At 36.6% G+C, this 25,376-nt stretch overlaps 1 protein-coding gene across 1 annotated transcript in view; it reads left to right on the top strand.

Moving 5' to 3' along the window:
• The first annotated feature begins 1,477 nt into the window (after positions 1-1,477).
• The window catches only part of TMPRSS11D (transmembrane serine protease 11D), a 48,936-nt gene continuing 25,037 nt past the window's right edge, over positions 1,478-25,376 (top strand). Inside the window, exons 1-3 of the mRNA XM_047719968.1 lie at positions 1,478-1,552; positions 21,185-21,306; positions 23,281-23,399. Of these exons, the coding sequence (XP_047575924.1) occupies positions 1,545-1,552; positions 21,185-21,306; positions 23,281-23,399 (249 nt within the window). The 5' untranslated portion in view covers positions 1,478-1,544. The remainder of the gene's footprint in view (positions 1,553-21,184; positions 21,307-23,280; positions 23,400-25,376) is intronic.

The raw sequence follows: 25,376 nt of genomic DNA, 5'->3' as shown, positions 1-25,376 counted from the left end.
GAAATTACATTAAAATAAAAAGTTATAATGCACATTTTATGCAACTATTAGGTACATATACAGCTACTAAAATAATATATACAGCTACTAGAAATAAAAATTTAATAGTACAGGGTACTCATAAAAATTACATGAAGAATAAAAAGCACAATACAAAGTTATACATTATGATATAACTATATGAAAAAAAACTCGTATGTATTAAAAGTCCTTAAAGGTTAACATGTAAAATGAAAATGGCTTGTTTAGGTAACTTTGTAGAAGACCTTTTTTTTTTCCCACTAAAAAAAAAAAGAACAGAATATCAGGCATGAGATACAGGATCAATGAAAATATATAAGGGAAGGGTAGAGAGGAACCCACCCCTTCCAGTTCCTCTTGTCTGATATACACATTATATAAAAAATGTATAAGAAATTGAACACTTGTCTAATTGCAGTCCTTGAGTGAATTCATTAGCCAATAGCTATCAGTGATTTACAAGGTAAAGGCATAGAATTTGAGTTGAAAAGAGTCCTCTAGAACCACCTGATTGAGCTTGCTTTCTCAGTAGGTTAATCAGATTCATAAAGGAATAGTGCTTTTTTTTTTCCCCTTAGGCTACACAATTAGTTGGTAAATAAACTAAAACTAAATTTAAGTTTTAGTACCCAATCTAATTCAATTACACATTCTAATTCTTTAGTATGCAGTGTTTCTCACAAAGTGCCTCAGCACAACCTTCCAGATATATTCCCTACTCCCTCCCAACACATGAGACAGAGACGTCCTTTCTCATTTCCACACTGTTCTTGCCTCTGTGTTTTCATGAGCCTCTGTCCTGGCCTGCAAACACTGCTAACATTCCCCTCCTTGGCTCACCCCCATACATGCTCTCACTACACTGTACTGTACACTCATCTGCTAACAGCAGCAAGTTAGAATACTTTTTTCAAAACACATATTTGGAAAAAGACAAAGTCAATTTTAGTTCCAACCATACTGCTTGCTTATCCCACAACTCATACACTTATTCAATTACTTCTCTGAATCTCTGTTTCCTATTCTACAAGAAAAAAAGTATTTCATCACAGAGAAGAATAAATTTAGAGGTAGTTAGACTCATTAGGGCTTGGAAAGTATTTTCTGATCATCCTCAGCTTGCTGTGGCAAAGAAGGAGGTGTATGACAATATAACACAGACAAGAGTATCACATACCATTGAATTAAAAATAATGACTCTAGGCCATGTGGCGTCGTTGCAAGCTTTCATGAAATAGCCATCCCCTGCTATCATGTTTAGTCACAATTTACCAAAATAAATAAAATTCTTACTGATTTGTGAAATTCCCTGTTTCTGATTTCATTCCACAAGTCATGCTATTGGTTCAAGTGATTCCCCCAAACTTGTTTAGCAAGTTAGAGTTTAATTATGTGGGATTTCCTCCTTTGTCTTCAGCTTCTTCATAGATCACACATGATGCATGAGAGCCATTCCTTTGTGTAGAAATCTCAGGGAAGTTGGATAGGCAGAAGAGAGGATCTCTTCATTGTTCAGGATCAAAATGTATAGGTAAGTCCTGTTTTTGTCTCTGTAGTTTTAGAAATTTTATTATATCTCAGAGCATGTGAGAAATATACAGAGGCTGAAGAACTTTTGGCTCTGTCTAGCAATCTTCTAGTTACTTTTCCAGAAACTTCACTGAAACATATAGGTATTGTTTAGAGAATATGTTTGATTGTTTAGAGAATATGTTCGATATTATTTAAATAAGTTGCTTACAGCATGGCTGATTTTTTTTTTTTTTTTTTTTTTTTTTTTTACAAAATGAGTAAACATAAAGAGACAGCTTAGGGTTATGAAAACATATCTTTAAAGAAGGAAGTGTTTTTGTTTTCTCATGCTTTACCCTTCAAAAAGTGATGTTTGGATTTTAAAAACATAATCAGTAAAAAATTCATCTGTTGTTTTAGAATTTTTCCAGGATTCTGTATTTTAACTTCTCTATCATCACTAGCTATGAAATACACAATGAAACCTAAAGTCCTCTTTAAGAAAATAAGATAGTATTGTCTACTTTTCATATACTCACTGCTTCAGTATTTTCAAGTAAATTCTTATTGATACTTCAGGGGAAAAAAACAGTATTTGTTTAGTTTTCTTTTTAGCTAACGAATATTGATGCTCACACATATTCATATAAAGAAAGCAACAAATTGTGTATCATCTACAGTCAGATGATACAATCTCAAAATTACTATATAATGTGATGTGTTTGTATGTACATCTATGAGTGAACATATTGCTCATTTTGTTTTTCCATGAACACAGAAAAATGTGATACTAAGTCATTTTAAAAAGATGGTAAAAGCATAAGTAATGTGTTAGCTATGTTAAGTGTAGCTGAGTTTACTTTAAATCTACCAAACTTTAGAAAACTCAATCAAAACTTATATTATTTTAATAAAATATATGTACAATTATGTGCATTTGAATATATATACAGACAAGTGAAAAATGGGTAGCTAAGTTTCTAACAAGAAATAATTAAGAATTAACAATAAGGGCGCCTGGGTGGCTCAGTGGGTTAAGCCGCTGCCTTCGGCTCAGGTCATGATCTCAGGATCCTGGGATCGAGTCCCACATCGGGCTCTCTGCTCAGCGAGAAGCCTGCTTCCCTCTCTCTCTCTCTCTGCCTGCCTCTCCGTCTACTTGTGATCTCTCTCTGTCAAATAAATAAATAAAATCTTAAAAAAAAAAAAGAATTAACAATAATATGAATAAAATAATTTCACATTCCATAATGGATATGATGAATTCACTAAAAGAGGTAAAAAATCCATGAATTTATATACTGTGTCCTCACTTTATGCAAAAAATCACAGAATTGTATTTACTCGTAGACTATTAGTTTACAAAGTACACGTGTGAGAATGTCTAATGAGGTACATAAAACACTAATCATTGTATTAAACACTAGTATTAAAGTGGTAAGCTTGGGACAGTCAGTTGAGGGGCTAGCTCTTGATTTCAGCTCAGGTCATGATCCCAGGGTCCTGGGATCCAGCCCCTGAGACAAGCCCCACATCAAGCCCCATGAGGAGCCCGTATGTCGGGTTCCATGCTCAGCGGGGAGTCTGCTTTAGGATTCTCGCTCTCCCTCTGCCCCTTCCCCTGCTCTCTATCTCTCTCTAAAATAGATAAATAAATCTTTAAAAATTAAATAGTCAGCTTATGAATTACATTTTTTCCATTATTTTCTAAATTTCTATAACAATGTAATATTATTTTGGTAATCATAATATAGTTTGAAATGCATTTTGCTAAAACATTTTATTTTAATTTTGTAAAGAAATTTCTCTATTTTTCAAAAATTAGCACTTATAAGCAGCTAAATGTACATCAAAATACCATTCAAAGGAAAATAAAGACAAACAATGCAAATAGTGAAAGAGATGTACAATTTTAGAATGCTTTGAAGCAATCTAATTCCCGAATTGATTCATCCCTACATGAAATATGACACTCAGTCAGAACCAAATTTTCCAAGTACAAAAGACTCTTCTTTGAAACCTTGATTTCTACACATCACAGTCGGAAATATTTTCTCTCTTAAATAGTCTGCATCTATTAAAAATCAATTTGTTGTTCCTTTTTTAACCTAAAATTTATGTAATTACTGATTAATTTTGTTCATGGGTTGGTTGGTTTTTATCAGAATGAGATCATCAGGGTTACCATGCCAAATAGATGAAATTTTGAAAATAACGTGGATCTGAAACCACCAATTTGAGGATCCATGACTAGAAAACTATGCTTCTGTCAACCTGAATAAAGAGACTTTTCAGTGGAAAGAGGAAGGCATATTCAAATGGACTAGGGAGTTAAAATTACACAATTTTTCATTCTGACAGTTTTACTTTAAAGCCAGCACATCTGCCTGAGTCTATAAGGAATTCTACAAGGAATGAATTAAAACATCCAGTTTCCTTCTCTGCTGGAATATTTTTATCAGCATAAAAGCATGCCATGCTATCTCCAATTTAAATCTCCAACTCCATGATTTTCTAATTCCTCCATATGCTCTAAGAAATCAGGGTATCCACATTGGATAAGGGAAAGGAAAAAAAGTGCGTAATATATTTTTTCAGGTAATTCTAGGTAATTTTTAGGTAGTTTTTTGTAGATCTCCAGGTAAACTCTGTGATACTTTTGGTTGAGAGTGGGCTCTCGTGGACAATTTGTTTACTTTAATATATAAGTTAAACCCCCAGATCCCTCAGGGTTGTCCTTTCCTAAAGGTTACAAAGGTGGTATATTTCTTTCTTTACCTACCTTGTTCACTCCTCTCCAAAGAAGGAAATCCTACCACAGAGCCCAGGAACCTGGACAGCTCCATTATCATGATATAATCATTATTCATTTCAAATCCCTGGGTATTCCAGATTTTGTTAAGTCTACATAGGGAGTGTCTATGACCCGTACATTATATAAAAAGTATAAACTGAGGTTTGGAAAAATAGACTAAAGATTTATAAACTGGAATTGAGAATGCAGTTTAAGGAAAGACTTAAGGTAAGGGAGCATATCTCAGCTTAGGAAAAGACAAGTCTCAGCAGAATGCCTCAGACCATAACAAATCTTATTTCCATTTTCTTCCCTTTTGTCTGTGCTCGTGATATGATTAACTGACTAAACAGACATGTCAAAGCCCATCAGGTGGCCTGCCTTCTTCCAGCCCAAAACAACATGAGACAAAGTCAGAAAAGAAAGCCAAAACTGTCGAAAATATGTTTCAAACTCTGCCTGTTACTTCAGTCCTGCTTTATGAATTGCTATGTTAAATTTCAAAAACCATGCTCAAAACTGTAAGTCATTAGGCAAAGACTGTATCTCTTAATAGAAATTAGACAACTGAGTATCAACTTATCTTTACAGTCATGGAGCCCCAAAATTTTGAATTTAAAGTTCAGATTTTGCTCACACAAAAACCTCAGGTTGCATGCTGAAACAGTTGCCACATTTAGCCAGAATGTTTTTCTAATGGTGGTTCAGGCTGGGAGGGGAGGTGGCACAGAATGGGAGGGGTTGTCCTCTGGAAGGCATTCACAAGTTATTTCCTCAGAAATTTGTTATTTACCTGATTTTTATGCTGCTTCAGCCCCCAACATGTCTACAGTTGATACCCCTAAAGTAAGTCAAGAGGACAAAAAATCAACAACTATTATAAGGGAAGTTAAAGATATTCAGTCCAACTCCACAAAAGGTATTGCTCCAACTTAAAGGATCCCATTCTCTTGAGCAAAGAAAACCTGCCATAACTTTACATTCCAGAGTATGCTTTAAGTCTAAATATAGCACATGCTTATGATATGTAGGATAGAAGCACCATCCTAATAAAACCATTCATTGGGTAACTATCTAAAGTGATCAAATATAAAATTGACTTTGGAAAAGTTTACCCACTAAGGACTAACTCAGCAGAAAGAAAGAAAATGGCAGATGTTGTTGAATATTTACAGTATCCATTTATCAGAGATATGGACAAATGCCTTAGTGATTAATAAACGGATATGTGAGCTCAAATTTCAAGGAAGTATATTAAAAAGGGCCAGTGAATGTATTTTTTCTAACCTAGACAAATTTTTGTTCCAACAATCATACTTCTTAGCTGGGATATCTGCCTGAGTTTAACACTGCAAAGAATGGATTAAAACACGCAATTTGCTTCTCTGCTGGAATATTCCCATCAGCATAAAGACGTACCATACTATCTCCAGTTAAACAATAACACAAAGCAAAAACCTCTACCTTGACCTACATCCCCCCTCCAGCTATTGCCTTATTTCTCATTTCCTCCCCTCAACAGAAAAATTCTTCCAAACGTTTGTCTAGACTCATTGTCTCCGTTTCAATTTTCTTCTCTTATTCATCCTCTTTACTTTTTAGATATTTTATTGGGAAATCTATCACTCAAAGACTAATTTTTAAAATGAACCCCAAAGTAGTCATTATTTATTAAGAAAAATAACATTTCCAGGTAACACCCTGTCCATTAACTGCCCTCTCCCAACCCTGCCCAACTGACTGTTATCTAGCATGTTATTGAGAAAACATGTATCTAGATAAATGTCCCCAATTTTCTTTACTGTTTTACCATTAATAGACAGATCCCCGAATAACATATCATTCAGTTCTACCTACATTTGAAATTAATATAGATGGTATCAAAATTATGTTTATAAAGTATGTAGTAATGATTTATTTATTCACACAGCTATATGATGTTCCACTGTCAGAACATACTCCAACTTACATATCCGCCCTTCTGCTATTTTGCCATTACAAATATTGCAGCTCTGAACATTCTCAAATGGACCTCATGGCACAAAAGTGCCAGAGTTTCTCCTGAAAAATGAATTTTCTGGGTCATAGAGTGTGTGCATGTTTATCTTGAACCTATTCCCTCTTATCCCACTACAAAAAGATTCTCAGCCCTACAGCTGTGAAATAGCTCATAAGTAAATCTTTTTTTAAAAAAATGAAGGTTTCTGAGTAGCAAGACCAGACCTACTGAAACAGTCTATCTGGATAGAGGATGCAGGAATCTTTGGGTTTTTTCCAAGCTTCTCAATTGATTCCTATGCACACAAAAACTTGAGAGCAGTTGGCTTAGATGGTAATTGAAGCTGATTGAATGAGATCAGCTAGAGAGAAAGGAGAACACACAGACAGAGCATGAAGGAACATCAGACATTAAAGGTTAAATAGAGGAGAAGCAACCAGCAAAAGACATTTAAAAGGGGGAACCAGAAGGATAGAAAGAGTATGGAATCATGGAAATTTAAAAATTAAAAAAAACAGTATTTCAGTTAAAAAAGAATGGGTCAACGGTGGGAAATGTTGCTAACAGACAGGTGTCTTATACTCCCTCAAAAAGAGAGAAGTGCCTTAAGGCAAGGACAAGTTTTTGACTACTTTCAAGATGTCCCCAACGTTTAGCAGAATGATTTTCTAAGTACTCAATTGCTATTGATTTTTCTAACATTTACTTAATAATCACTGTTAATAGAGTGCCCACCATGTCCTGGGTTGCAAAAAATAAAAAATAAAATAAAATATCAGAGAAGGAGCACAGACAAAGAAATCAAGAAGCCTCTACATAGCACCACTTAATCTCTCTGCAGGCCAGTTTATTCTGCGTCATGGAAAGTCAAAGTGGTTATTGCTGAAACTCTCTTCCATTGCTATCATTCTGTGATTCTATAGAATGTTATCACTCTTGAGAAATGTCATTTATAAAAAAAAAATTTGCTTATTTTCAGCTAGAGCTGAGTTCTACCTGAAAGAAGAATGTAGAATTTACCATTTATTGAACATGGGCCAGAGTTCTAAGCACTTTACAAAGAACATCCCACTTAATCTCACAACCCTCTGAGGCAGGTAATTATCTTCCTTTTACAAAGTAGGAAACTAAGGCTCAGAGGGGTTTTATCACTTGCCAACAGTCAGTTAGTTCTGTCTAATTACAAAAGTCATGATTATCACCATTGTGCTATGTTATCTTTCTATATTACTTGTGTAATAATTAAAAATACAGGCTTCTGGACAGGGCTGGTGTTTCATAGAATATTTATATAAAAATAGAAGAAACCCAGTAAATGGAGGAACTGGTTCAGGAGTCAGAAAAGAATCCCTATGTATGCCGTCTTCATGCCCATGATAGGAGCTATGTTTACAGTATAGGCAGGGCCTCACTCCCGTCATCAAATCCAGCTTCCCCGTGTACAGCTCCACTTAAAGAACAGACCATTAAGAACTTGGGGAGGTAGAGTGGAGAACTAATCACCAGTAGCCCTTGCCCTCGTTTATTTAATCAACCACATGCCAACACAGGGCCAAGCACCAGACATAATTCTAGTTCTGTTAACAAATGTTTAACTCGTTTGTCCTCACAAAAATCTGGAAGTAGGTACTTACTATTGGTACCTTCATTTTGCAGGTAAGGAAATCAAGGAGTTAGGTAACTTCCCAAGTTCACACAGTAAATAAATGGCAGACGTAGAATTTGAACCCACTCAGCAAAGCCTCAGAGTCTCAGCTCTCAAATGCTCCTGCTCATGGAGGTTCCAGTCTACTAGGGAGAAGAGGTGTGGGGATGGGAGACAAAATAGACCTTGTAAGCAGACAGGCTTGCTTAAGAAACACAGTGTTTGTAAAAACAGAGTGGGCAATAAAAATGAGAACACCTACCAACAAGAGTGGTCATGGAAATGAGAAGGAGCCTTCCTTTCAAAGGAGGAAAGAACAGTGTGGAGGTGACAATTAAACTCACTGATTCTTTGTTTAATGACAAAGGAGAAAACTGGAGTCCAGAGAAGTGATGTGCCTCATGTCAAGCAGTTTCTCTAACACCTCAAGAGTGTTTTATCCCTACTAGACACACTACTTCCCAAGATAAGTACTATGTCTGCATTTTTCCTAAGCTCTGAGGGACATATTTTATTGTGAAGGCCTCCAAAATATTAGTTTCACTGTTCATTTCATTATGACACAAAACCATCCTGGGAAAATAATACTGAGAATCTCAATTCTTTCCTCCTCTTCTATAGACAATCTGGGCAAGGAGCACCTAGAATTAAATTCAGAAGGTATTTAGTACTAGATGTTTTTAAAATATATTGATGTAACTAAATACTACTCAAGAGCATTCGAAACAGCTAATCTTGGCTTTTACCCATGATTCATTAGAAGCCATCTTTTTTTCTATGAGAACAATATCATGTACAGATATAGTTAAATAGAACGAACTATGATGAACACATGTGGGGTTCTGAGTCCATTCTCCACTCATCCCCTCCAAGTTACTGGTAATAACTCTCAACTGAGAGAACTATTCCAGGAAATTTCTAGATTCTATCATGCCCAATAACCTATGCCACCCAGATTGTGTTCTTGCTTTAGACCCGTCACTAGTAGATTTTTACTTCTTTAACTTATGCATTTCAAGTTATTTTTTCTTTCTTCTCCCCCATCATTCATAGCACCCCTTCCCTGCCTCCCTGCTTCCCTCCCCAAGCAAATAACATTAAAAACATGGCATATATCCTTCCAAACAAACTAAGCAGGATTTGTTTCCTGGCAATTGTTAATTTATTTTTTTTTTTTTGTATTTGGGTCTATATGTAATAATCAGATCAAACATTGGGGGATGAAGACATCGGGGGCCAAAAATGCTGCCTTGTGCTTATTTGGACTGTAACTTACCAAATTCCCCATGTCAGTGGAACTCCCTTTGTAGAAACAATGAAATATCTAGACACTTTCAATTTAATAATAAAAATTAAGGCACATTGAACTGGAAGTAAGGGCCCCAAATCCTTTACTCACTTATTTTCTGTAAAAAGAAATATGTGTCTAGTTCACCGTTAGGGTCAGTATATTTTGACAAAGTGGTAAGTTAAGATTTTGAACATTTCATAATGACCTTATGACAGAAAAGACCTGTTTACGTCCTTAAACTTTAGGAAACAAAGAAGAAACTAGTATGCTTTCAATAAAGTCACACGTCAATTCTGAATCTACTCTCATCTAATTATATTCAAGGTCTTTGTTACATAAAATATAGTCCTTGGATCAATAATATCAACCTCACCTGGGAGCTTGTTGGAAATGCAGAATCTTGGGCCCAACCCCAGATTTACTAAATTAAAGTGTGCATTTTAATAGGCAACTCACATATACATTAAAATGTTAGAGGCACTAAACAATTACAATTAAAGTTAACAGCTACAGGGTAGTCTCCTAAGTATCCAGAATGGAGAGAGAGGTAAGCAAGAAGCATCCTTGTATATTTAAATATGAATAAGCATGCCCTGTAAGCTGGGTGTGCCATAGTTCCCTTGTCTCTCCTGCAGAAACAATGCTTTGGGCAAGTTAGAACTCACAGAGCAGCATTTTCGTAACAGAGTCTGGGAACATGGTGTTCCTCAAAATGTTAGGTCTTTCAGGAATAAATGCTTCTATGCTCAATCTTGGGAAACATTGCTGTCTAGTCAGATCAGGACACATATGGGAAGGAAGAAACAGGAGAATAGGAGAATGTGCAAAGAACAAATGGGTTTTGTCATTTCAGAGACTGAATTTAAATATAAGTTTTCTCTGGGGCTTTCTTCTCCACCCTGACATATGACAGTAATATATGTGACATACCCGCATGGATCTAACCAGGCTTATAAGCAATTCCCCACATAGTACTTATAACTCCACCCCAAGATATAAGAAAATGCAGCCAGTAAGAGCAATGTTATGCTAGAATTATCTGCTCTAAATTGTGTAAATAAATCATTCCAAAACTTTGATGCTTTAACTACTATTTGTAATAAATTGCTTGCTGTCAACAATAATACACCACTGTATCCCACTACCTCACTGATAATTGCATGGCACTGGCACTGAAAATTGAACTGAATACGCATTCTGTTGAGTCCTTGTCTGCTTCTGTGAGTTCAAGCCCACCCTCATCATCAATGATTCTCTGACAGCTTAATAATTTTGTTATTGTAGTAAGTTAACAATTATTTAAAAATTAATTCAATTTTTAATGGCTTTTGAGATGTAATCCCATACCATAAAGTTCACCTGTTTAAGGGTACAATTCAGTTGTTACTAGCATAGTAATGGTAGTTGTACAACCATCACCGAAATCATCCTGATAGATACATTGAAGTTTAAAAATTTCAAGGACTCATTTCCCAAAGAGCATTTATTTTTTTTTTGTAAGTATGTCGATTCTTTTTTTTTTTATTTTTTTTATTTTTTCAGCATAACAGTATTCATTATTTTTGCACCACACCCAGTGCTCTATGCAATCTGTGCCCTCTACAATACCCACCACCTGGTGCCCCCAACCTCCCACCCCCCACCCCTTCAAAATTCTCAGATCGTTTTTCAGAGTCCATAGTCTCTCATGGTTCACCTCCCCTTCCAATTTCCAAAGAGAAATTTAGACAAGAAAATACAACATATTTAGACTGTAATGAATATTTCATTATAATTTCAGAAAGTTGGCAAAATCATGTTGGTTGCTAATAAATGTTACAGTTCATCTTCAGTCAAAAATAAATTTAAAAAAGGAAAGGAAAGGAAGGGAAATAATGAAGAAGGATGGGAGAAAAACACCTAGTTTCTTGAAAACTAAATCCAGGTCGGACAAAAATGTTGTTTGGAGGAAAATAGACACAGATGCAAAACTTCAACTAAATAATTGTTTATTGCTTAGAACCTGCTAGGTTCAATAGCTTTGTCCACAGCTACACTCTCTAGACCTCAGAAGAAATACTGACATTGAACAGCAGTGCCCTCTAGAGTACATGCTAGGCTCTCCCTAACATTAATTAGCAAGGTGATAGGTAACCTGTCTTAGGAATTTCTGTCATGACAGTTGCTGTTGAAACACTAGGCATACATTCTTCGATAATGGTAAAATAAACATTGTTCCTATAACTTTGTAGGTAGATGACTTCTAGAGAAATACACTTAAAGTATCGGCATCATGAAGTCTGAGAAGAAATATTTCCATCTGTTCTGTTGTTCTCAAATCGCCTAGGTAGGCTCACCTTTGTAGACCATGCCACAATCTATCATAATGTCACTGTTTTTATTTGCACACTGAGAAGACTCCATAATCTCAATCACGGAAGCAAGAACCCACCCTTTGGGCAACTGTAGATTCCAGCAAAGATGGCCTTTCTTATAAAAGCAAGTGTAGGGGCACCTGGGTGGCTCAATGGGTTAAGCCGCTGCCTTCGGCTCGGGTCATGATCTCAGGGTCCTGGAATCGAGTCCCGCATCGGGCTCTCTGCTCAGCAGGGAGCCTGCTTCCCTCTCTCTCTCTCTCTCTCTCTGCCTGCCTCTCTGCCTACTTCTGATCTCTCTCTGTCAAATAAATAAATAAAATCTTTAAAAAAAAAAAAGCAAGTGTATATTAAGTGTAGCAGAGCAGTAATCAGAATATGTCTCTAAGCCCTTAACTGGCTCTATTAGTCAGTAGTCTTCAGACATCATCTATTAATAATTACACAAGACTGACTATAATGTAAATCTCCTAACACCAGGTCTTTATCCACATCCCTTAGAATATTTTTATAATTAAAAATTTTTATAATTAAAAATTAAACACAATGCTCAAAAGTCAATTAAAAGAATCTTATATCTTAAATCTTTTATTTCAAAAACATGACTGGTATTAGAACAAAGAAAATCTCATAAAAGAAGAAATCATTTTTTTAAAAAGGTTTTATTTATTTACTTGACAGACAGAGATCACAAGTAGGCAGAGAGGCAGATAGAGAGAGGGAGGGGGAAGCAGGCTCCCGGCTGAGCAGAGAGCCCGATGCAGGGCTTGATCCCAGGACCCTGGGACCACGACCTGAGTCAAAGGCAGAGGGTTTAACCCACTGAGCCACCCAGGCGCCCCAAGAAGAAATCATTTTTAATTGCAAAAATTTCAACATCTACTATGTTTATTGCAGAAACATAAAGTGAACATATTAACAAGGAAAATATTACAAAACTAAAACTATTTTTTGACTTATCAGGGTCCAAATAAATTAATACACTATGATGGAGCATGACCTATAATACATTCTTTCTCTAGTAGTTGTTTAATTCAGCCTCAATCACTAGGATCCAGTGAAATTTTTCTAAATTAGGTAATAATTGTGGTAAGATATCTTGAAATACATTTCAATACTATAATAAAATAAAATGGAGAAAGAATGCCCACGGACTTCCAGTATATGAAAATGATTCCTTCAGGTTTAGGACCAATTAGACAAAGATGAATAGAGCATCATTAGGGACGGCATTTCCTCCAGCAGTAAAGGTAGCTTTGCCCTATTGTGGACACATTCTCTCATGGGTTTCATTCTATTATGTGAATTATTGAAAAGAGTCTGAGATCTAGAGTATATCCTGAGTCCTAGGAAAGAAAAAAACTTAACTAGCCTGTGAAGCAATTGAGCCTATATTCTTAACTTCATTGGCAGCAGGGTCTCATAAAACATTACAACTCTCAACTCCACTACTACATGCTTACGTGCACACACACACACACACACACACACACACACACACCCTTACTCACCTATTAATCGTATCAACTTGCAAATTTTGTGAGAAGACTTTGAATCCTGGATGGGCTTTCCCTATAAGTAGCAGATTCCAGAACTTCTGTACATCATTTCAGATCTGCTATATACAGTTGTGAAGTTGTTGCAATGCACAAAATTGCATGGCTCAAGGGAAGATTGAAAGCTGAGATGGAGACTATGCTCCCTGCCAAGCTGTGTGTCCCAGAGTAGAGCTCCATACAGCCCAACGAGCACCCTTTCCTAATTGCCTCTGTCTCCAGAAAAGCTGATTTTTCATAATTCTCACCCAAGTATTACATAAATTAGCTCAGGTCCCTCACAATTTACCCAGCCTCTGTATCCTCAGGAAATATAAAGTGATTTATATACTCAAGAAATGTAAATGTCTTTAAATGATACCCAAGATAAAAATAAATTAACAAGTAAATCATTGAATTAAAAGAAAGTCCAATAGTGCATTCCATGGGTACATGCTCATAAAGTGGTATGGGTTTGTGATTCAAGGATAAGATTCTCATCTTCCACATGAACCTAGAGTTTTTAGAATGCACAAGAGTTTAATAAAATAAATATATTCACAAAGTCTTAAATCCAACTTAAAGTCTTAAATCCACCAACTCTGCCACCATCCAGTTACACAATCAGAATAATCCTCTTGTGTTTCTCTTTTACATTGCACCTGAGTTTATCAAGAACAAAAATAATAATAATAATAATAATAATAATAATAATAATAATAACTTAAGAAAGAAAGAAAAGTATTAGACTAGATCAGTGAAAATTTGCTAGAAATAGAAGGGGATCCTTTTCTCCCATCCCAAATTCAAACAGAAAAGCTATTCCATTTAATCTGTTTTCCATCTCTGAGCTTCCAAGCAAGACCTTATTTGAAGACAGTGTTTCTCAGCAAAAATAATAATAATAATAATAATAATAATAAATAAAAATAAATAGGGCATCTGGGTGGCTCAGTGGGTTAAAGCTCTCTGCCTTCGGCTCAGGTCATGGTCTCAGGGTTCTGGGATCGAGCCCCACATCAGGTTCTCTGCTCAGCAGGGAGCCTGCTTCCCCCCCCCACCTGCCTCTCTGCCCACTTGTGATCTCTGTCTGTCAAATAAATAAATTAAAATATTTTTAAAATTTTTTTAATTTTAAAATTAAAATTTTAATTTTAAAAATTAAAATTTTAAAAAATAAAAAATAAAACATTGAATTAGGTAGTCCCTACTGCCTGTCTAGTGGTAAACATTTAGAGTTAATGAAATGGACTAAAGTAAAGTAAATCCCTTTACGTTGGAACCATTTCTCATAGTCTTCATAACTCCAAAGTATAATGTAAACACATACACATATTCAAATATATGTGTTTGTATATCTTGCTATAGACACAGATCTATAGCAATGTTTTTTAACTTTCCATTTCTTAGCATCAACTGTAAGGCAGAGTGATAGAAATGAATAGCAACATGATAATTAACAGAAAAATCCCCTCCCATCTGATGTGGACATTGCAGTTTGAGCTTGACAGACCTGGATTCACATTCCAGCTCCATCGCTTACTAGCTGAGTAAGTAAGCTTCTCTTTCATCATCTGTAAACTAGGCTTATTTACAAGGATTAAATTAAATGATGTAGAAAAATTCAACACAGTGCCAGGTGCACAGCAAGCACTCATTAGATAGCAGACATTATTCTCCAGTCTATATTTTATTTGTCAATATTTAAAGCAAAATGCACATCATATAATCCTACATCAAGTCCCTCCACACTCAAGTTAAATTATTTTTAAACTCTTCTTTGCAGTGTCATTCCTCAATTTTTTCACAAATAAAACCCGATGTGGACTCTGTAATGGGTGTTGTGCTAAGGATGAGACATGTCCTGACAGACAAGATGCATGTCTACTTCTCAGAAGTTATAGCCTAGAGGTGGGTGCAGGCAAGAAAATCGTTGTTTCCCACATGAAGTAGAATAAGGACTAGAATAGAGAAATTCACCGGGAATTATGAGATCAGATGAGGGGAAGCTAGGAGAGAAGAAGGTATCTACTTGGAGGGAAAAGAAATATGGTTGAATTACCTTAAGAACAAAATGGGAATCTACTGGGCAGTTGAGGTATGAGGTTTTCTAGGCAAAGGGTCATCACACACAGAACTGGCTGCCCCATTTGGCCTGGCTGGGTTAAGTAAGTACATGAGGATATGGCAGGAGGTAAAGAAGCAGAGATGACTGTGAAGGGACTTCAGTGCCATTTGGAAGGTCTGGATGCCGTCCTAAGGATCTTTTCTTTTTTTTTTTTTTTTAAGATTTTATTTATTTGACAGAGAGAGATCACAAATGGGCAGAGAGACAGGCCGGGGGTGGCGGGGGCATGGAAACATAGCAGGCTCCCCGCTGAGCAGAGAGCCCAGTGCTGGGGCTCGATCCCAGGACCCTGAGACCATGATCTGAGCCGAAGGCAGAGGCTTAACCCACTGAGCCACCCAGATGCCCCCATCCTGAGTATCTTGACAATCTATAGATAAATTTCAAATGAGGCAGGGGAAGGAGAGAGTGTCAGAACCTAAGATTTAAATTCAAAAAACTCGCTGGAAGGATTTGAAAGGGTTAATTAGAATGAAGCAAAATCTTGATTTCAATCTAGATTCCTCTTGTTCCCGTATCTCATAGGTGAATCATCAGCAAATCCTCTAGGTTCCAAATTAAAAATAGGTCTAAACTAGATACTCCTCACCACGTCCACTCCCACCTGCTCATCTAAACTTCCATCCCTCCTCACCTCAACTACTGAATGACCGAAATCATGCCCCTGCTCCATCCCATCACCCGGAGTGATCCTATCAGAAAAATAGATGTGATGTCACTCCTTTGCTTAAAACCCTCAAAGACTTTTTATTTCACCCAGAGGGCAGACCAAAGCCCTTGTATGCAAAGCCCTAAAAGATCTGCGCCACCTGCTGACTCCTACGCCCATCTTTCTGACCTTGTCTCCCTCTCAGGCCCACACCTCTACCTTGCTCATTCCACCCCATCTAGCGGCCCCTTGCTGTTTCTCAAATTTACAAGCCGAGTTCCTGGCTCAGAGTCTGCTCTTACCTCTGCTGAAATCACTCTTCTCCAGGTACCTTCATAGCTTGCTCACTCACCTGCTTCAGGCCTTTATTCAAATCACCTTCTAACATGGCCTTTCTTGGCCATGCTACCTTAATTTTCAGTGCCACATACACACTTCTTTTCCCACCTCTCTGCTTTTTCCCTTATTTTACTTACTCATTTCTGTCTCCCTTCACCATTAGAACTGCTGTTTGTCTGTTTCTTTCATTGTATTCCAGCACCCAGAACATCGAAGTCACTCACCAAATGCGTCTTGCATTAACTAATTAATGACTGTAGTTGATGGAAGCAGGGAGATCGGTTAGGAGGCATTGCAAGTAATACAATTCAGGCCATAACAGCCAAAATTAAGAACAAAATAGAGGTTATAGAAAAAGAAAGATAATGATAAGATAAGGATTTTGTGGTGACCTCTTGAATGTGAGATAGACCGAGAGCACAGATGTAGCTAATTCCTAGGTCTCCAACTTGGGGTACCAGATAGATAGCAGTGAAATTCACCAATTTTAGAAATAGTGGGGAGTGTAGTACTGAGGGAAAAGTTCAGTTTCAAGGAGGGTTCCTTTTTTTTCATCTTAGATTCCACTTCATTTGGTAAAACTCAGAAACTCACAGCCAATTCACAGCATCTCACCTCCTTCCCTCTGAAGAAAGCAGTTCCCCAGAGACATAAAACCTATGGCTTGGGTATCACCCACCATCCCCAGGTTTTATACTTGGGCAACTCATAACCTGATAGTCAGGCTTCCAGAGCTGAAGCTCTCAGGCAACAGAGAAATCAAAAGGAATCTCTCACTTTAGAGACAATGAAACTATCCCACCCTGCTCCTCCCCTTACTCACAGCCTCCCTGTACCCCAGCTTAAATAAAAAGATAGCAGAGGACAATGCATGAGTATCACACACACACACACACACACACACACACACACACACACACACACACACAGCTTCCTTTCTGCCCAAGAGCTGCAGAATCCCTCCCTGGGAGGACAACTGGCAACACCAATCAAGGCTTAGTGGTGCAAAGTGCTGTTTGGAATCCTCTGAGACTGGTAAATATCCAGAGAGAAAATAGTTCACCTTCACCCCATTCCCAGACCTCTCATATTTAAGGAGGTTGTAAAGCATCCAGAAGATATCTGGTGATAACTAGTAAAGCATCCAGAAGATATCTGGTGATAACTAGCAATGATGGCATCAAGCTCAAAGACAGAGGTCTGGGCTGAGGATCTGTCCTAGAAAATGTTATCCTAGGGGTACCTGGGTGGCTCAGTGGGTTAAAGCCTCTGCCTTCGGCTCAGGTCATGATCCCGGGATCCTGGGATCGAGCCCCACATTGGGCTCTCTGCTCAGCAGGGAGCCTGCTTCCCTTCCTCTCTCTCTCTCTCTGCCTGCCTCTCTGCCTATTTGTGATCTCTGTCTGTCAAATAAATAAATAAATAAAAATCTTGAAAAAAAAGAAAAGAAAAAAAAAAAGAAAATGTTATCCTATAGAATACTTGCTGAAACTATGGCATAGAGTGGGATTATGGAGGAAGAATGCTTCGCAGGAGAAGACAACTGTGGTCCAAATCTTTGTTATGGTGACACCTGAAATGTAATTTAAAGGACACAAAATTGTCTAAAAGTCCTTTACATGTATATGCATCTGAGTTTACAATTACCCTGTCACTGTTTTCCTCCATTCTTGCAGATAATGGAAATTATTGCCAATGGCTCTATTAATCCACAGCCCTATATTGGCTGTAACTATGTGTCAATTGCAAAGATTAATTAATATTTCTAAATAATGTTGATATATTAATGTAAGATTTACTTTCAAATAAAAATTAAATCAACAATTATTTTATCGCACACTTACTATGTGTAAAACGAAGTCCTAGCACTCAATGGATGTTGATCCCCTTTGCTTCCCCCAAATGAAGTCAGAAGAGCTGGGAGTCCCGAAGCTTTCCTGTCTCCTATAGTGTGAGGAAGAGCATGTGAAAGGAAGTGCATGTGCTTTGATTCAAACCAACCTCGTTTCAATTTTCAGCGGTCCCTCCTGAGTAATTTTGAGTTATTTACTCTCTAAGCCTCACTTTCCCTATCTTCAAAATAGGATCATAATACCTGCTTTACAGCTGTGAAGACTGTTAATACACATGTGCAGTACCTGACACTTAGACTCCCAAAACTATAGAATAAGTTTTGCAGCATTAATGTAACTCTTCCAAGTTAATAAGAGAGCAAACAAGAGGGGAAAGCTGGTTCAACATGTTACAACTGAATTATTTGTTTTGCTTTGTTCAAAGGCAATCTCACTGATCAGGAACAGGATTTAAAAGCAGTTATTTTCTTGCACAGATTTCCATTACATTGCCTCAAAATTCAGTGTTTGCAAACATGTTATCTCCAATAGTTTCAAAGTAAATACTGTGCACAATTTAGTTTGTGTTGGCATAAGCTTTGTAATCAACCATATACAGAGGTTCAATGACAAGTGGCGCTACCAGCAGAAGAGTAGATATTTCTTCAGCGGTTTCTACAGGGTACATCAACCCATTCTTATGCAATTACTTATGGCTTGTGGGATTAAGGTGATTTGAGCTCCACACCCTTTGTTTATTGAGTCATATGTCTCCTGGTGCTTTTTAGTCATTGAGTTTAAGGTGTTTTCCATGAACTGAAGCAACGTTGGCGATAAAGTCATTCCCATGGGAGCCTCATCCAAGCTAAACCAGCACATGCTGACTCCAGCCTTTGTGTTCTTTCAACCTTCAACTTCTTGTTTCTCACCACTTCTCTCTCCACACTCATAAGTCTTGACACATTAATTCATCTCTGGTTGAGGAGAATGATCTATCAGTTTGGAAATTATTCAGACTTTTGGGTTTACCCTGGACTCCAACTCTGTCTCCTTTTGACTCTGTCACTACTCAGCAGACACTAAAATTTACTGAAATCACAAATGCCAAACAGCGTGCATTTGTGATTGTGTGTCATTTGCACAGTGACCACATATGGTAACAAATGAGTAAACTGAGTCTCAAAAATCAACAAATGTCAAAGTGCCAATTTCCTCCAATTTGAAGTTTAACGCAGTGGTGGTTTCCAAATGCTGGACTCTGGACCAGTGTCAGTGTAAGTCAGTTTTCACGTATACAAAATGAACAAAGAGCAATGCAGTAAAAAAGATATCATAAAACTAAAGCTACATTATTCATTTTTTGCTAGCCTGAGACTATGTCTTTCCTACTTCTAGGCACGTAAATGCCCCTTCATTAGATGATGTTTGAGCATGGTCAATTTTTGTATGATTAATGTGTTTGTTCAACAAAATTGAAAGTTGGCAAGTCTCAGTCTGCCTCTAACAATCTCTTGATATGTTACTGGTCTCAGAAACACAGAATACGATGTGCCGGTGATACACTGTAAAATACCAGGAAGTGTTTCTGAGTCATGGAGAACCCTAACAACAACAGGCAGCCCTACTATGAAAACTAAATGTCTGCAAATCACTGACTCTCAGAACATTCTATTCACACTTACACCAGAAGATTGGCAAAACAAATAGGAAAAATGAGAAACTAGATTCTTGCTAAATGTAACTGTTTTTCAGCTATGTTAAGGCTTTAAATCTGAAATGCGCTCAGAAGTTAACACTGCAAGAAATACTTATGAATATCATAAATATTTATGAATCACCTATTTACGGCAGTTACTCTGCAAAGTGTCTGAAACAGAAGCATGCATACTGTCTTTCCCCTCCAGTGGCACACCGCCTAGTAGATAATCTATTTAACTAGAAATATATTTCCTAACATAACCTCATTGATCTTCAAAGATCTTCAAAAGATCTTCAAAGATCTTCAAAAATCTGAGACAGATTTTTTTTCTTTTTTTTTTTTTAAGATTTTGTTTATTTATTTGACAGACAGAAATCACAAGTAGGAAGAGAGGCAGGCAAAGAGAGAGGGGGAGGCAAGCTCCCTGCCGAGCAGAGAGCCCGATGTGGGGCTCGATCCCAGGACCCCGGGATCATGACCTGAGCCAAAGGTAGAGGCTTTAACCCACTGAGCCACCCAGGCGCCCTGAGACAGATATTATTAATCCCACTTGTCAGACTCAGAAAGTCTCAGATGAATGACAATATGACCTCCAAGCAAACAAGGGAGAAAAGAGAAATTCACACTTAGTTCTTCTGGTTACCTCCCTAGTGCAAGTGTATGTGGTTGTGGGGAGGGAGGCAGTGAAGAAGATAGTACCTGGATCATGTACTTAATAATTACCAGATACCATATTAGTACAAATCTACTGGCTTGCACTGTAGTTTACAAATTCACGGGGGAAAAAAATAATAAATCACACAAATCTTCTGCTGTTGGGACAGTTCTAATTCATTTCAGAGGTGAATTTCAGAGTTCAGGCTTGTTACTCTCCTGGACCTGAGCACTCAACCTCTGGTCACACCCCTATTTTTAATAATACAGAGAATATGACAGTGAGGAATGCTACTGTTCTGACTCCCTCCACCCCTCTTCTCACCCAGAAGGACTCTCTCTTCTGTATACCACTGGAGATGGTACTCAGTTAAGGGAGCTTTACCATACATAGTAAGTGTCCAACATAAGGTCTTGGGAAGACAACAAAACAGTACAATTAGTTGTACCTCTTGAGAACCTCATCAACTGACAGAGGAAGGGAAATAATTGCAAAGCATAAGTCCGATTTACTTATGCTTCTATCAAACTACCCAAATGTCAGCATTTTCGTGCTGAAAAAACGTTTGAAAGAAAAGTCACTAAGGTTCTGGTCAAGAATCACGTTGTTTCCTATATGGAGAGCTATGTTCAGACTAAAAGACATAGGAAGATAGAAAATGTTCGTAAACCCTAAAATAATGGCTTCCCTGAATGAAAGGTTAGTTTTTGATCATTTTCTCTTTTTTTAAGGCCAGCACGGGTGCCGTCAACCTCAAGATTCCTGAATCCCTATGTAGTGTGTCTTGTTGTTGTGGCGGGGGTGGTAATCTTGGCGGTAACCGTAGCCCTACTCATCTACTTTTTAGCTTTTGGTAAGTACTAGAAGACTAAAAGGACCACTTTCCAAACCAAATAACTAAATATACCTTCAGATGAAAAGTTTGGCATTCTTTCTTTTATTGCCACTATTATTTTTTAATGTAATGTAATTGTATGTCTTATATATCCCTAAATACATGTTTGTGTCTATATTTCCCTCAATCAGTACTTTTTTCTCTTCTCTTTTTTTTTTTTAGAATAAACAGTATTACCCAGACAAGAATTATTCTAGCCAAAGGAAAAAAAATCTCTTGATTCTTTTCTGATACTAGAATTTGCTGATTTTGTTTTCTCATTTAATATCATGATTTCCACTGATAAAATTGTAAAAGTGAAATATCGCAAAGAATTTTAAGTTTCAACATTAAAAATTTGGAAGTATATGTTAAATCATGATCTTTCTCCTCATAAAACAGTCTTGGGAGAACAGCTACAAAAGATGAGGAGAAAAACAAATTTTAAAAAGGACCTGTTCATTTATTATTTCTCTTATTATTATTATTATATCACAAAAATAAAGGACACATGGACAAGAAGCAATACAAAGAATACAGGATACCCTGCTTACTCACAATGTTCTTTAATATCCAGTGAACATTCTTTCAGATGTTTTAATGTAGATAAAGAAAATTGTGTCAAATTCCCTAAATAATATATATGCTTTTTTCATCTAAAAATGCATTTTGGGATTATTTTATTTCAACTATAATTCTGTTAAATCATTTAAATCATACGTGTGGGTGTGTGTTTAGGTATATGGGTATGAATGAGTGTAGAGAGACAGAGAGAATATAATTTATTATACGTTCCATAGTAAATAGGCAAAAATGCATATTTAAGTGAAAGTTGAAAAATTCTCAATGGCACAATAAAATTACCAGCATTAGGAAAGCCAGTAATAATAAATAATCTTTTCAGTCAAGCTAATTATAAAATTGTGGCTACATTTTTCTGTCAAATCACCTGGGGGCAGCTACATCTAAAGTGAATTACAGAGGTAAGAAATCTCAAGCTCCCAATTAAATTAATCAATTTTCACTTTTAGTGGTACCATATTGTCACACAAGTGGAGGAGTCTAGGTTCATCCTCCGCAGAATGTGTCCCAGTAACCATTTATGGCCCTTAAAAGACTTGTCCCCCCACCACAAAGGACTATACCACCCTTCCACCAGGATCTCTAACTCTTTCCCTGATATATGTACTTTTCTGCATGAATTATGCTTATGAATGATCAAAAGATTTTTCCTGAGACAGGTTAGGTTATTATATCCATGTTCATAATGTTTCTAAGATGTATACAGTATGTTTTAGAAATATTTACTTTCTTCACCCAACTGAATATGTCCTCTGGCAGACATTTTTTGGTGGAAATAATTCACACTGGACAACCTATTAGTTATTTTATTCAAACGTTTATTTTCTAGCTTACTCTAAAAAACTAACAAGTCACTAATTCCTCTAAAATGATTATTATTTGAAACAATTCTTAAAACTATTCAGAATTGCTTTGGGTTATTCTTTAGTGATAAATGAATAATAGCATATTATAGACATTCATTAATACTTCTTGATGAATAAATCTGCAATCACAAATCTCCCTAAAATATAATAAAAATGAAAATTAAGATACTTCTGATCACTTTAATTTCACAAATAATGCTGCTCTGATTTTCCTATATCCTTAACAATTTCAGATCTGTCAGTTTTTTTAAAAACTGAAAGAAAAATAATTTTATTATAGTTACATTTATAGTAAGTTTGGGGTTTTCTTTAAGAGAAGCAAAAGAAATTTTTTTGGATGAGATACTATTCAACTCTTCCAGGAGAAAGATAATCATGAAAACAACTATTCATTTAAGAGAAGCAAATTTTTTAATTGTATAATAGAGCATCCTATAATCCTGGATAAATTGAAGTTTAAAGTACTTAGTAGTGAGACTGATTCTGCCTTTTCTTTGCTTTACAGATCAAAAGTCTTACTTTTACCATAGCAGCTTTAAAATCCTAAATGTCAAATATAGTAATCAGTTAAATTCACCAGGTACACAGGAATATAGGGCTTTGAGTGGAAGAATTGAATCTATGGTAAGTTAATTTTGTCTTTGCTCTTTATTCTGTCATAAAACAAATTTCGTAATAAATCTAATATTTTGTGATCTATTTGTAACTGTTAAATGCTCTGCATATTTTTCTTCCCTGAATACTGAAAGATGTGTTTCTTTGTGCTTTTTCCAAGTTAATTTGCTAGTATACTGATTCTTTACTTTTTTTTTTTTAAGTCATGAGTGAAAAGTGCTAGAAGGCTCTTGAGTAAATTCATATTTTATATGATTATGACTTCAAAGGCTGGAAGTCTATAGTTCATGCAAGTTGAGCATTTACTACTGCTCCCCTTGAGATTGCCTTTTTAAATCCTTTCCATTTGGCCTTCTTCCTTTTTTTCTTACCCAACTAATACACAGGTAGCAGGTGTTAAATGACATGTTTGCACGTCAATAATAACATAGTTTAGACAACATCCTACTCTGGCTCAGTGATAGACATAGGAAATATGCAAAGCAAGGTCAGGCTTTCACTTGAAGAGGCCCACCAGGAAATCTCACAAGTGGACCCTTTGCATTCATTTATGACCAGGGCCAGAGTCTGGCCTTTAGCTCACACAGTCAGAGTTGACCAGTCTTGAGGTTGCTTACTTAGCTTTTAAAGAGTCTTAAGAATATAAATTAATCCAATGTCTCTAAAACTTTAGCATGTAACAGAATCACCTGGCAGCCTTGTCAAAACACATATTTCTAGGCTCTGATGTCAGAGTCTCTGATTCAATAAGTCTGGGGTGAACTCAAGAATTTGCATTTCTAAGTTCCTAGGTGATGATGATGCTTATGGTCCAAGGACCACACTTTGGGAACCATTAAGTTGATCTATAATGAGAAATCTTATGGCTGGGAAACTAAATATTGGCTCATCTAACACATTTTTCCCCAGAGGCAAACTTCGCTAGAAGCCAAGTTATGGAACAACTGCTTAGTTCAATGGGATTAGAACAAGGGAAGTTAGGTATATCATTTAAATGTTTAATGAGATCAGAATAAACAGCTGAATCAGTTGATTTGGGAAGAGAATCTATGAGAGTCCCTACGATTTTCCTTGTTTTTGAGAACCTTGACAGTTTTGCAGAGTACTGGCCAGTCATTTTGTAAAATCCCACAACTGGGCCTTTTTTGTTTGTTTTCTCTTGCTTAGAGTGGAGTTTGGGGAGGGAGGAAGACCAAAGAGGAAAAGTATCATTTTCATTCCATCACACGAAGGGGGTTCATTACACTGTCAGTCACTGTCAATTTGATCACCCAGCTGAAGTGTTTGTGAGGTTTCTACATCGTACAGTCATTCCCTCCCTTTACCACACTATACTCTTTGAAAGAAAGACACCGTGTCTAAGCCGCGCATAAGAAGTAGAGGAGCGGGAAGTTATGCTTTGAATATTTGAAGGATATTTTAAATTCTTCTTTTTTTCTATTCTCCCCATGTATTTATTCAACCACTTGCTTATATCAATATAGTGTTCTCTGCATTTTTAAGATTAATTCTTAGGCTGCACTCCAGAAATGCCCCAGTTTACATTCTCACCAGCATTACGTAAGTCCACACAGGTACACTGCTTTCCCCATGGCATTAACACGCGGCGTCGTAAATCATTTTAATTGTTGCTAATTCAGGAGGTGAGAAGTGATAGCTCACTAACACTAATTATTTTGGTTTGTATTTCCTTAATTACTAAGATTTAATCTGTCTTCCTATATGAATAGGTCATTTTTACAACCTCTTTTGTGAATTGCCTGATCACGACCTTGCCCATTTTCTTACTGGAGCACTTGTCTATTTTATATGGATTTGAAAAAAAAAAAAAAAAAACTTGTAACTTGTACTTATTAGAATATTAAAGTTGCCAGTCATTCACATTGCATATACTTCTCTAATAATGTGACTTAACTCTCAATCCTGTTTATAATACAGGGGGGTTTTAATGTTAAACATTTAATTTTTCATATAGACAAATTATCA

This window comes from Lutra lutra, chromosome 2, assembly GCF_902655055.1.
Source record: "Lutra lutra chromosome 2, mLutLut1.2, whole genome shotgun sequence".
Lineage (NCBI taxonomy): Eukaryota > Metazoa > Chordata > Mammalia > Carnivora > Mustelidae > Lutra > Lutra lutra.
The sequence above is the reverse complement of the archived record's forward strand: the minus strand, read 5'-3'. Positions and strand labels throughout refer to the sequence as shown.